We start from the raw sequence: 14,666 nt of genomic DNA, 5'->3' as shown, positions 1-14,666 counted from the left end.
CTCTTCCTCTCTCTCACTCTCTCAGTCCTTGCTTTCAGATTCAGATTAATTTATTGGTCCGTGTTAAATAAAATCTTCCACTGGCAGTATACACAATAATATAAGTTATGAATAAACACTATGGACGAATAGATTGGAAGATATTTAAAAATTGAAAGAAATGAAGATAATTACAATAGAAAGCATTTGTCAGGTATAAAAGGCAAACAGTAAAAACGGGTGAAATGACATTCGGTTGAAATTTACTTGAACACAGAAACGATGATTTCCTGCAGGATTTTTAAGACCCAATATATTAGTATCCATAATATCGGCTTATGATCCCAACATCTATTAGGATAGGGGCCCCAGCGGGGTGGGGGTAGGGGAAGCCCCCCCCCCATGATCTGTCAAGTAGTACCGAAGAAAAAAAAATAAGAAAAAAGGGAGAAAAAATGAAAAGAGAGAGATTCCTGGCTCATTCAACTCAATATGACCACAACGATTATATAAAAATGAGAAAACGATGACGTCACATTTAAGTCATTCTGCACCCCCCCCCCGCTCGCCCCTATCTTAATTAACAGCCGGTGCTATAAACCTGGTTGAGAAACACCGAGAACAAACATATTGAAAGGAGCTACGAAGGATTGAAATATTTATAATTTCATCTGTAATACATGCCATAGGAGAGATTAAACGAGTTAAGAAACAACATGCCAAAAAACGAACAAAACACATACATGTAAAACAAATTTTAAAAAACCGTTTCAAGTACTATATCCGGGTTTCATATTCTTTATCTTTGTATCAATCAGCAATTAGTGAAAATTAATTATTCTTTTTTAATTATATTATCTTTTTGAGCAAAAACCCATTATTCTGATTATCGTTTTTTTGTTCTCACCAAAATGATCTTAGTTGATGAGGTAAATTTGCTGTTAATTGCTACTACTGCGATTGATTTGTATTGTAATATCATATAAAATGGTTACACCTGATTTCTCTCACGTTTGTATCAATATGGATGACCTATTTTAGCTTGATAGATCGTATAGTAATGAATTAAGCAATATTACTTTTTCACACGTAGAATATCAAATTGGCAATACATGGATTAAAAGGTGGAATGGCGTGATCGTGTGATATCACACATTCAACGCAATTAATCTGAATTGTTATGGCTTGTTAAACGTCAAAAACAGACAGTATAATATACCCACACCTTCACTTTATTATAATTATGGTAATGGAAATCCATTTCTACAGCAGCAATAAAGACGTTTTAAACTTGTTAACAAGACTGAAAGAAAGACAGAAAAGACTTTGAGCATGTTGAATTTCTCAAAGTCAAGCTATTGGAAATAAAGTTTCTTTTCCTGACACCAAAATATAACAAAATAAATCTTCAGATAAAAAGTATTAATTTTCATTGAAAAGAAAAAGAAGAAGAAAAACGACGAAGGAAAAGAAGAATAAGAAGAAGTAGGATGAGGAGATAAAGAAAAGGAAAAAGACGATAATGAAGGAGGAGGAGGAGAAGAGGAGGAAAAGAGGAACAAGAAAAAGAAGAAAACGAAGAAGAAGAAAAAAGAAGAAGAAAAATTAAGAAGAAGAAGAAAACGAAGAAGGAAAAGAAGAAGAAGACAGAGAAAAAGAAAGAAAGAGAAAGAAAGAAAGAAAGAAAGAAAGAAAGAAAGAAAAAGAAAGAAAGATAGAAAGATAGAAAGAAAGAAGAAGAAGAATAGGCAAAGGGACAGAAAAGGAAAGAGAAGGATGAAAATTTGAGGAGAATAAGAAGCGAATTTTTACACCATGAAATTCATTTCCAAACGAACAGCTTTTCCATTCTTTTTTGCCCTTTCCTCTTCTTTTATCAAACTTATTCCCAAACGTCCAATGTACCCAATGATATAATCGCGGGAAAAAGGCTGACTCTGCGTTCAATTTAACTTTATTAATTCGTATAATATCCCATTATAATTCCACTTTCATATTCGATTCGTATCATTGGGAATTTCTATAAGATCTATCCCGAAATATAAAGGACAAAAGTCATGATCGTGATGAGATGGTCTCTTGCTAGCTGATGTAATCGCTTTGCTTGAAAATTTTAATCTCATAAATGATAGCCCAGTTTTGTTCATGCTTGATCTGTGATCCGTATCCTAATAATTGGCCTATACTTTATGTGACATGCAACCTATATAATTTTGTCAAATAGCTCAGAATGACATATCAATTTATCACGATCCGAACTAGGCACAGTTTTACGTCGGTGCAAAATGACTTTTCAAAATTGGTAGAACAAGATTGATATCTTTAGCTATCTATAGTGATTTCGATAATTGATGCAGGCCTATTTAGTAATCATGCTGAACTTGGACAAAGCCTGAATATGCGATATATTCGACCTCTCAACATTTCTGTTTTAATTTCCTTCTCCAAGTATGTTGAAAGAAAAATTCGCAATGTTATGGAAAGAAGAAAGAGGAAGAAGACAGAAAGAAAAAAAAGGAGAGAGGGGAGGGGCTGGTATTTTTTTTCGTACTATTTTAGTTGAACCTTCTACTCAGCTATGTCCTCTATACGCCAGTTAATATGGGCAATTCCATAAAAAAAGTTGCCGTTAATTCTTCATGGCGTAATAACAAGGGTAAAGTACGTGCTATACGGTGACACAGTTTGATAGTTGGTCATGATCAAACTTATCAAACTCTTGGTATTTGAAGGAAATTTAGTCATTTTCGTTGATCTTTCTCTAAAAAACTCCTTATCATCTTCCCCTCTTTTTCTTTCTTCCCATTCTTCACCAATCGATATGCCTTCCAATCTAAACCACCATCCATTCCTGTTTACTGAAATAAATAAATCATAAATAAATAAATAAATAAATAAAAGTGAATGTATATCCATAATTTCATTGATTTCTTGACTGATGTGTTCGCCTTTGTTTACAAAGGACATTTTGCACATTTCCTGTAGAAAAAATTATGACACTGACGGATTTCCATAGAGTTACGATTGATTGGATCAATCGTAACTCTTTGCAAGACGGGGCCCAGGTGACCATTAATAATTTGACTGATGGTCAGTAATTTCATAATGTACTTGAAGAAAAAAAAGAATGCCTCCTCGGCCACGTAACACAATTCATAGCAATTGATCGTAAGCTTGATTTGTTCAAATTGATTACATTAAACTTTACGAGCAATCGATCGCACAAAATCATACATACAATCAATCTCTGAACTTTGTACAACAGTCTCCGTGTTTTCGAGATGGTGGGCGGCTATATTAAAATTGATTGAAATTGAATTTTTGGCATGAAATATAGGAGTTATTCAGGGAACATTTGTGAAGGGGAAATAATTTGCACTCTGAATCGAGAGGATAAGTACATGAACGTTTTTTTTTTTATTACATTTAAAAATGTAGGCCGTGTCAATCATTTAGAGTCGTGCTTTAGATCGCTACAAATGTTGTAATGTTTAAAATATGACAATGAAGTAAAATGCCTATTCCCAGGAACTCAGAAAATTCAGGTTTGGGAAAACCCTATATATATATATATATATATATAATGAAATGCATTGAAGTTGTGTGGAGAAAATAAAGAATCCGTGACGCATTGACAACACCCCCCCCCCCATTCTCATATCCAGACTATACATCAGGGGCCCGCTTCATAAAATAATATAGTTTCCAATAACAATATTAAGCCACGGAAACATTCCCCTGCCCCTAACCTGTGTATATGAGAAAATAAGCTTATACCTCCAAAGTAATGTCCCTTCAATAAAATTGTGAACTAAAAACAAGGCAGACATTATTTCTAATTCGAATAGAAAAATGGCAAAAACACAATCACAAATCGATAGATACGTAAAACATTATAGGTAAAAAGGAGAAAACTGAATTAAAAAAAATTCGTGTTTACATAAAAGAAAGAAGTGAAAGACAATATCACTCAAAATATGCAGATGTTGGCTTTATGAGTATGAGTAGACTTTAAATCCATCTTGTCACCATATATTCGCACTAACCTATACAAGACAATGATCTTGCCTTGTCTAACATATTATAATATAATATGGGGAAGCAAATCATCTTATCATGAAAATCATTTTCATTGCCAAAGCGAACAAAATGAATAATCGCTAGTTCAACATATTTTCCAATTTTTCAAGCCTGCTCAATAAAACCAACAGTACATAATATTTTATAAATGTCATTTATATCTTCTCTCCACGTAAAGTTAATTTCAATCTTTAACACCAAGGAATTTTTAAGAAGTTTCCTTGTTTATTAATTTGTTATTGTTAGGAAACCTATATCCTCATTACTATTTTCTTAAATGATATAATTAGTTTTTGTTTTCAAGATCTATCAATAATTTGTGGACAAGAAATAAGAAATGTACTTTATTTACTATTCTTATGCACGTTTTGGCATTAAACATACCTTTTGGACAAGTTCTACATTGGCTTTTCCCATACATCATTTTCCAATAAAAAAATCTGCATATATTTTGAGCAAAATTGTCTTTTTACCTTCTTTCTTTTATATAAAAAATCATTAAAAAACTTTAGTCTCCTCCCTTTTAACTATAATGTTTTACATCTCTATTGATTTGTGATTGTATCTTTACCATTTCTAAAATAGAATTGGAAATGTCTGTCTTGTTTTAAGTTTATAATTTTATTAAAATCTTATGTTTGAAGGGTCATTACTTTGGAGGTATAAGGTTATTTTCTCATATACAGGGTTTTGGCAGGGGATGTTCCGAGCCTCATTAATAATAATTTGTTACTTTTCGCACCTGTTCGTAAATATCCGAAGTGTTCAGAAGTAACTGAAAGATTACGCAAGTAAAAAAAAAAATAATGCACCAGTTCTTAACAGAATTGAAAACAAACAATATAGTAAAAAAATTCATTACAATAGACATGAAACACATTTAAATGATAAGCATTTACCCTGGAATTTCTCGAAAAAATGGAAGCAGTTTTATTCTCTGAATATTGCCTGTAAGGCTACATTGCATATCAATAATTCTGACTCAGAAATATTACCTTGCATTCGATGAATAATAAATAATCAACTAACATTTTTTATATGCCTCAATATATCGTTTGTATTTTCTAAAGCATTAACTCTAACTTATTCACTATAATATATATCAACTGTAGAAATTAAAGCTAACAGGTTATGCAAGCTCGCCCTCAAATTATATTCCATTAGTCATTAAACTAAAAGCATGTAAGATTCAGATTTTAATAGTTATATTTTTATTCAAAAATTAGCTAAGCAAATCATTCTGAGTTGTAGATTGAATTATTTGTTGGAAATTTGAGAGAGAAATTGTAACACAATAAAACAATGGCATTTTACACCTTTAGTCAATAAAGAGATGGGTTATCTTTTTATTTCTGCCTAAAAGTAAACAAAACATGAAATCTAATTACCTTTTTTTACCTCTTGTAAAAATGTACAATTAGAAAATGAATTATCATAATATGAAAATTTCTTCTTTCAAAAGCGAAACTGTGAGTTGTTGATTAAAAAAGTTCATTATCATTCATCTTGATTATATGTATTTAATACAAAGTGGTACATTCTACATCATAAAACATAATATTAACATTTTCAAAAACATAATATATGTTGTAGCTCATCAGACTTTTTGAAAGTTGCAATATTAGTATGCAATTTGCTACAACTGTTATAAGAATTTTCAAAGTGTCATTCAAAACAGATGTTACATTAGGTTGTAGAGGGGGAGAGGGTGTTGAGATTTAAAAAAAATTGCTGAGATAGATTGCTGAGATTTGACCTTTTATAAGTCAAATGATTGCCAAGTCAAAGCATTATTTCAGACCAGAATATAGAAAAAGGTGTTGTTTACATCTTCTAAGTCGTCTTTTGCATAGAAGTAGTTCTCTGGTTAAAGATTCAACTTATGCAGATTCTAATGAAAATTTAAACAAATTGATATATTTAAGGAATTATTTAGGACAAGGCAAAATAATACTGGGTAACCATCATCCAGCCTCTCACTAATACCATCACTGCGCAAAATAGCTTTACTACTGTTTGTAAAGAAAACTTATCTCAAACACAATTTAAAGAATTTGAAATTCACATTTACCTGAAAGATACACAAATTGAACTATATATTCATCACATGATTACTTTTCTCACATTTTCATTCATCGTAGAAAGCATGATTTTAATAATTATAAATAAGCTTCAAAAAAATGCACATTTTTTTAACAACATGCATATTTCCATAAGGATACCATCACTGCGCAAAATAGCTTTACTACTGTTTGTAAAGAAAACTTATCTCAAACACAATTTAAAGAATTTGAAATTCACATTTACCTGAAAGATACACAAATTGATCTATATATTCATCACATGATTACTTTTCTCACATTTTCATTCATCGTAGAAAGCATGATTTTAATAATTATAAATAAGCTTCACAAAAATGCACATTTTTTTAACAACATGCTTATTTCCATAAGGATACCATCACTGCGCAAAATAGCTTTACTACTGTTTGTAAAGAAAACTTATCTCAAACACAATTTAAAGAATTTGAAATTCACATTTACCTGAAAGATACACAAATTGAACTATATATTCATCACATGATTACTTTTCTCACATTTTCATTCATCGTAGAAAGCATGATTTTAATAATTATAAATAAGCTTCACAAAAATGCACATTTTTTTAACAACATGCTTATTTCCATAAGGATACTCTCATAATTAAAAACATTTACAAACAAACATGTGCTTAAAACATGAATTTCGTCTTGTAGAAAATACATCTTGAGAAACATATAACTCCATAGTTAAGAAAAACAGCATATTTACTCATCTAATGAATAAGAATACATAATTTTCAATATCAATATTAAATCATAAAGTCTGCAAAATATACACGATATATAGTACTGACTGAGCTCTAGTGATGGTCAAGTATAAAAATATTCTATTATACGCAGCTAGAATGTACAAATGTAGTAACAAATAATGAGCCGACATTAAAATGTTATGCTCATGCAATAAGTACTTAAACAGTTACACAATTTTACATGATTTCATACACTTACGAAAAACATATTTTACAATCATTTATGTAAATTAACTTTTACCTATACAAATGACATTGGAGTTCAATATTATATTTCATTTTCATTTGCAAATTTTGAATCTATAATTTATCAACCAATAGTTTTTTTATTTGATGGTATGGTATTCTATGATTAAGCATATTTTATACTTCTTCAATTAATATTACTACACTCTGAGGTAAAGTAATAAACATATATATAGCAAAGAAAATATACACAAATGGGTACAACAATACTTAAAAAGTTTCCACAAATATTTCTCATATTTGTCGTAATAACATGTTTTGCCTCATTTATCCTATTTCAGCACAGAAACTTTATTTCAACTAAAAAAGGTTGTTCTTTAACAAGTCTGTGTGTGTGTATAAACGTGAAAAGGACAATCACAGAAAAAACGTTACAAATAGTATTCATTTATAACATTTTGGTATATGTTTGCCCAAATTGCCTAATTAAGGCACAGGAGACTTCCATGTGTACATTGAAGCAAAGGTAGTAGAAATGAGAAATCTTCAGTGAGCTACAGGAGACGTATAAGGGCACTAGAGTCACAACTTTCTTTTAGAAATGCGAACAAAACATCAGTATAAACTTTCTTGGTGAACAGGCAATCATGTAAGATCTTTAATGTTCTTTTACATCACATATTCATTATTAATGTCTCTACAAGCTTTCAAAGAGACTCTGAATATCATGGGCTTAGCCCAGCAAGCCTTTCAGCGCACAAGCATGTTCGGCATAAAAAGAACAATAAAAACAGCTATTTCAATATACATACATGTACAGATACTCTACAAATATCAATAATTTAAGACAAATATTCAACAGATGTGATATACCATACAAAGATCATCTCAACAGAGCTGCTAACCTGAGCAAGAATATTTGAATACTTCCAAAGAAAGCTGAAAATCCTTATTTTGGTGAGGGAATCAGTATTTTCAAAGAAATACCACAGAACAGCAAATAAAACTGAAACTTAAGTTCAGCATTTTGCATGAAACCATCAGTATTTTTCTCATTTTTGAGTACTAAATACTGAAACCATTATTACTCGGCAGCTCTGTCTCAATGCACACGGAACAAGATGAAGATTTAATAAAAGATCTACATATTATCTCACAAAGCACTTTCTTCATCATTATATCCATTGTTTGTGTACCCTCGCCCCGCCCCTCCTATCGCTCCCATCGCATCTCCTCCGCTCGTTTCCCTCTTGATCGTTCTCCTAACCCGTCTCTCCTCCACGACATCGACGTCGTCATCATCGTCATCCATCATAGCGAGGTTGAATTCGCCTGTCCTGCTCCCGCTGTCGTTGGACTGTGACGAGAGCGTATGGGAAGCCACCGAGGGGTTTTCAGCGTTGCTGCCACCACTGTCAGGCAAGACCTATTCATAGAGAAAACATGGTTTACAAGATTGTTTACTATTGCTGGAATGCTCCCAGGAAAATGCATGCATTGTATGAGGGCAAGCTAGAATCTGATGACCGGGATGATAATGTATCTGTTAATCACTTAAGTACGTTATCTGAAGTATTAAGTGCTATTAGTGATTATTACTATACTCATTAAAGTACCCTGTCAAAAGTCAATCTTTCGCATCGCACAGGATTCCTGAAAGCGGCTTTTTATCATTATCACACGGGATTCCTGTTAAAAAATGTGGTACAGACTTTTGACAATGAACCAAATATTATTCACTGAATGCATTGTAGTATGTCATCATGTATTGTATCATACTACCTGAAATTGTAATGAAATTACAACTATTTTTATAGATGTGCATCATTGTAAATCAATTTCATTTCATTTCAGCTAGACCATATTAACAACTTTTGCTACGGTACTTCACTTTGTAACCTGCTATTTTACAGACACACGTTTTTTTTTTGTATTTCATAAGGCTATACAGGTCCCCAAAATGATGAAAATATGTTAACTACTGTCAGAAGAGTATGAAACCAAATATACAATGATAAATTTATCAAATTGAATAAATTAATAAAAAGAGAGGAAAAACCTATCGCAACTAACCTGGTAGGTAAAGCTTCGTCCTGGTGGACTCGATGACCCACTCATCGAACTATGATCATCTTGTATTGCCAATTTAGATCCCATGCCACCGATCATATGATCTAAACAAAACAAGAAATACAGATATAACATTAAATGATAGCATAGTTATTTCTACAATTTTATTTTAAAAGTACATATTTTCAGGAATGATAATACAGCCAAATTAAAATATGGTTAAAATCACAGCAAATTAATGTACTTCAGCTTTGATGTAGACCTACAAATTAGAATGAGAGAGAGACAGAGGGATAATAACAAAGGCTGAAAGGAACAAACAAACACAAGTCAATAACGATAATATTCTATGTATATAAAGTATGTAATGCACTAGAATAATACCTTGAAGCACACACATATTTCTCAAAACAATTTCACACATAAAAACTAAACAATTGTAATAACTTGAAACCCCAGTACTGCTTTCAAATATCTGTAAGAACTAGTATGCTTTTAGACATAAGTATGAGAAATATTCCATTTCAACAGCACTAATCACTCCTTCAATTCCAACCAAGAGGCTTCAAGACATTCATCACCTTGGCAATGGGGGAAGCAATATCATAAATTGACCAAAATGCAACAGACTTGAAAATGGAAGAACAGGGAATAATTCAATTCCATTGGGGGTAGCTGGCAAACATAATTATGTCAAGTGCTACAAATGAATGCTCACTAAATCAACACAAATCAAATTAAAATTCTTGAAATTAGATTTCACTATGCTTTTAACCTTAAACTCTTTGTCCAAATGAGAAAGAACTATGCATGCAATTGCATTTTATCAACATGAAATATACCTCACAGGAGCATAGGCTAACCTTCAATGTGAAAAAGAATTGATGTTTAAGTCACAAAGGCACGCTTAATATTTCAAAGAGAGACTGTACTTGAACTACGGTTTATTAAATATCAATGTCTTACAATCGCAAGTCAAGAATGTTCAAGTTTCTTAATAATATAATTAAGTGAGGAATATAAAAGTTTGTGTTGCCAGTCCTATGTTCTTTTTATTGACTGGCTGAATTACTGGTATTGAGCTTTATAGTTTAACTTATTTTTTCCCCCAAAGTAATTTTTGATACATTTTAAACAAAGAATTTGATATGTCACATTAGGGGGGGGGGGGTGTATTGTAGGCTATTGTAATATTCTAGGTACAGCAATGTGCACAAAATGCAAGACAAGTGCACAGTGCTCACAAAATCTGAAGAAACCGGGATTTCACTGCATTCAATTTTACACACGATATAGCCTGTGCATCATTTGTTTTATGAAATAAGGGCATATACAAATTCAGGTGTTTGAAATCAATTTGAGGCAAGCTTTGTTTTATCACAATACTGTCACTATCTTCAGAAGTGACAATTGTATAATGAAGGGACATATTTTTGTTGTGTAACTGCTCTATTTTTCTAATCATTTCGTTTTTGTCAGCTTGTAATTTTGAAATTCAATTGTCAATTTTCTTTCAATTAGTTCATTCTTTTGCTTCAATGCTTTTCAGGCTGTCTAAAAAAAAATGTGTATCACATTTTAATTGTCAAAGGCGACAACTTCTGGTACAAGGTAGGGAAAAGAGAACACGCTGGACAATGAGGGGAAATAAATTAATTACAATGGCTGCTCACAGTTTTGTCACATTAATAAAATTGATTAATTCTGCCAACATCGATCAAATTTATTAATGAATGAATCAAATTGATGTGTCTCTTCAATTATACATCCTTCAAAACATATCAGATGATGTGTGCCTTTTTTGTGCTGAAAAAAATTGCATCAGGTGATCCCATTCATGCAGAAAACTCTTAAGAATAAAGATGAAAAATAATGGATTAGTATTGGGTGTAAAGAGGAATGGTGTCCGCCATGGTGCAAAAAAATTAGAATGTGATGATAGACTGTTCAATAAAATAAATGAAATGTGTTATCGTGCCTTTTTTGTGCTGAAAAAAAAATTGCATCTGGTGATCCCATTCATGCAGAAAAATTCACCACCAAAAAATTGTCTGCATAGGTCTAACAACTGTGGAGGAGCTTACTAAAATAACATTAACTACATTAATTGTACAAAGAAACAACACAGATATATCTATAAAGCCATATGACAAACAAACAGGCATACATAGAAACATACAATTACAAAACTATAAAGAAAATCAATAAAAATGTAGTTTTATTGTCATACGAAAAACCCAAAAGATGAATTTTGTATAATCATATGAAAATTATCCACACATACATAAATAACAAAGAAAAAAATAATTACAACACAAATTGTGGAACATCAATTTTAAGGGATGAAACTACTATACAGTATATTCAAATGAACTTTGGGTGGAAAAACATCAATTTATGACCCTCTTGACATTGACGTGAAGGATGTATGTGTGTAACAACAAGGTGATAACACCACAGAATAATGTGACTCGTGACCCTCTATGCTGGAAATGGTTCCATGTGTATCTAAAAACTCAGACAGCAAAATAGATATATTACCTGAGAAACAATTATCAGTGTCTTCTATGGGATCAGCAGCATCAGGAAAATCTAATTTTATCCCTCCTGACTCCAAAATTGATATATGTATCTTGGCTTATCATTTGTAAAGAGATATATTGTTAAAATCACAAAAAAGAGGAAAATAAAATCGGGTGGGCTGGAACCAATGTTAGATAGTGAGCAGACAACAATGTGATGTCTTGTGAAATTACATCTTGTAAAAATTAAAGGTTTCTTTAAGACCATCACTCACAAAAAAGAAATGATAAAATATAAATGAAGAATTAATGTATGAAAGACTAGCAGTAAGCATTAATATTTCTAGGTTTCAAACATACATGTATAAATCTGCACACAATATTCAAATTATGTTCAAGCATCGAAACATTGCATGAGCCAAAGATATTCAAAGATACATCCTAACATTCAGGCTTTATAATTCAAATATTGGACTTGCCAAATACAAAAAAGGAAATTAGAAACAAAGTAGAAGAGATCAACAATTACAACAAAGACACATGACACTGACATCATAAACTGCAATCTCTGTAATTTTCATACCTTTAGGACTTGTATTATTCAGTGTTGTCTTCGCTCTATCATCTTTCTTTTTATTAGATAATACGATATCTCCTGAATCCAGTAATGTGATCTCTCCTTTCATGCCAGCATTGAAAAGGTAAAATCAAACAGAGACGGTCAAATATACAGTCTGAATGGGCAAAATGTGATTCTGTTTGGAGTTGGAGAAAATTTGGTAAATGGTAAATATGAGTATTTCATTGACTTTTTGAGTATTTCATTTCATATTTGTATTTCAGATGAGTATTTCATTTCGTTGTTGTCTGTGGGGGCGTCGTGGTGTAGTGGTTACGACTCTCTTCTTACAATCAGAGGGACATGGGTTCGAATCCCAGCCATGAAGTGTTTTCCTTCAACAAGAAATTCACCCACATTGTGCTGCACTCGACCCAGGTGGGATGAATGGGTATCCGGTAGGATTAATTCCTTGAATACTTTAACGCCTATACGGCGGCTCAGCTACAGTCGGGGTAATAATATGACACCAAGTATCAAGTGCAGTAGAGTATATGCAATTATAGTAGCTGCGCTATACAAATGGAACATATCATTTCTATTGATCAGCTTCGATGTGTACATATCACAAAACACCTTACAAGGAAGGGAGGGATTGTTTTCACAATAAGCTAACACTGACTAAATATCATGTCTATTAAAGTGCAAATGCCCATAAGATATTTCACATATAATCTCATAATAAATATGTGGCAGAACATATTCCATGAATGTGATCTCACCAGTGGAGTGATGTATTATACACTACTATTCAAGTGTGTGATCTGTGCGATGTGGTGATTTTCCAAATCAAGTTATATAAGAGTGTCAAATCTTTCAATACCTTTGCAGAATTTACCTCAAACAATTAATTGCACTTTTCCATATCAAGAATAAGTTCGATGCAAAATCATGCCTTTTCATAGGGCATTTATCTTATTTCAATACAAAGTCCTCATAAAGTGAAGATAAAAACTACAGCACAGCACACAAAGTTTTGATACAACGCATAGTAGAATTCAACTACATGTAATATTGTGAAGGAATTTTTTAATCCGTTCACCTGATCAAATTTAATCAAGTTGATTAAGTTGTCTAATGTCAAATTATCCTAGTGATTTCACCCTCATAATAAACATGCAAAGTCAATCGCTGCAACACTGAGCAGACCATACAACCTCTTAATTAAAAGCGGTAATCCAATGTAATTCATGATTTAATATTTCCCTAATAATCGGTTAAGTAATGATTAATCTAGTAGCAAAAAGTACAAGTACTTTTCAGCCTCAACTTTGTTTTATATTTCACACAAATGGATGAGTGAGAAAAAAATTACATAATATTCTATAATATTATGGAATAATATATTATAATTATATCATAATAGCTTATAATTGTCAATAAATAAAATGTCTTTTGTTTATTTTTATTTATCCCCCTTTTTAAGTCTACTCAACTTGCTCTCTCTTTCCTATTCCTTTTATGCATTTCTCCGTTTCTCTCTTTTCCTCTTGCATTTTCCTCCTCAATTATTCATTCTCTTCCTCCTCTTTCCCTTTTCCTTCCCCTTTTCTCTCCCTCTTTTTCTTCTATTTTCCTTCTTTTTCCTTTCTCCTACCCCGTTTCTCTCTTTCCATTCTCCTTCCCTTATTCTCTCTGTTTTCCTTCTTTTTCCCTTCTCTTCTCCCATTTCCTTATCTTTCCCTTCCTTTCCTCCACTTCTCATTCTCCTAATCATTTGCCTTCTCCGACTTCCTTCTTCCTCTCCTTCTCCGTTTCTTACGCATTTGTGGTGAATCAGAAAAAAAAATGTGTTAATGCAAACATTAAAACAAAATAAGTATTGCCAATTTGAGGAAATCTATTTTCATAGAAGAAGTTGCACTGCACACAGATGGCACTCCATAGTACCTTTTGTACTTGTCGAACTATTAAGTGAAGATGCTGATTTACTGGCCAGGGAAAACCTGACATCACCACTGTCAAAAAGTGTTATCTCCCCTGGAAGAGTTAAAAGGAACAATTGTATTCATGGTCATCTTTTCCTTACAGAAATGATTTCAACAGAGAGTAATTTATCAAACACACTCACATCAGGAAAGCTGTTCTAACAGGAGAAATATTTCAAAACTACAGAACAGAAAGAAAAATTCAAGACATTGCAGATTTTGGTCATAAACACTACAAGCTAAGTAAACTTTCTGTTTTTAAACTGAATGCAGATATTAAAATCATATTCTCACAGAATCCATGAATAATGCTGACACTGACTATTCATAAAGACTAAAAAAAATGTTACAGCCATAATTCACATCCGTATTCATTCGTAATTCTGAAGGTTCGTATTTCCCAAGGTTCGAAAACGAAATGAGGTTCGTAAT

At 32.1% G+C, this 14,666-nt stretch overlaps 1 protein-coding gene across 1 annotated transcript in view; it reads right to left on the bottom strand.

Annotated features, from left to right (window-relative positions):
* Positions 1-6,864: 6,864 nt before the first annotated feature.
* Positions 6,865-14,666, bottom strand: part of LOC121431890 (cadherin-23-like) — a 105,334-nt gene continuing 97,532 nt past the window's right edge. Inside the window, exons 67-68 of the mRNA XM_041629670.1 lie at positions 9,169-9,269; positions 6,865-8,521 (exon numbers count right to left, since the gene is read on the bottom strand). Coding sequence (XP_041485604.1) covers positions 8,249-8,521; positions 9,169-9,269 — 374 coding nt within the window. The 3' untranslated portion in view covers positions 6,865-8,248. The remainder of the gene's footprint in view (positions 8,522-9,168; positions 9,270-14,666) is intronic.

The sequence above is a fragment of the Lytechinus variegatus genome, chromosome 18 (assembly GCF_018143015.1).
Source record: "Lytechinus variegatus isolate NC3 chromosome 18, Lvar_3.0, whole genome shotgun sequence".
In the NCBI taxonomy this organism is placed as follows: Eukaryota; Metazoa; Echinodermata; class Echinoidea; order Temnopleuroida; family Toxopneustidae; genus Lytechinus; species Lytechinus variegatus.
The sequence above is the reverse complement of the archived record's forward strand: the minus strand, read 5'-3'. Positions and strand labels throughout refer to the sequence as shown.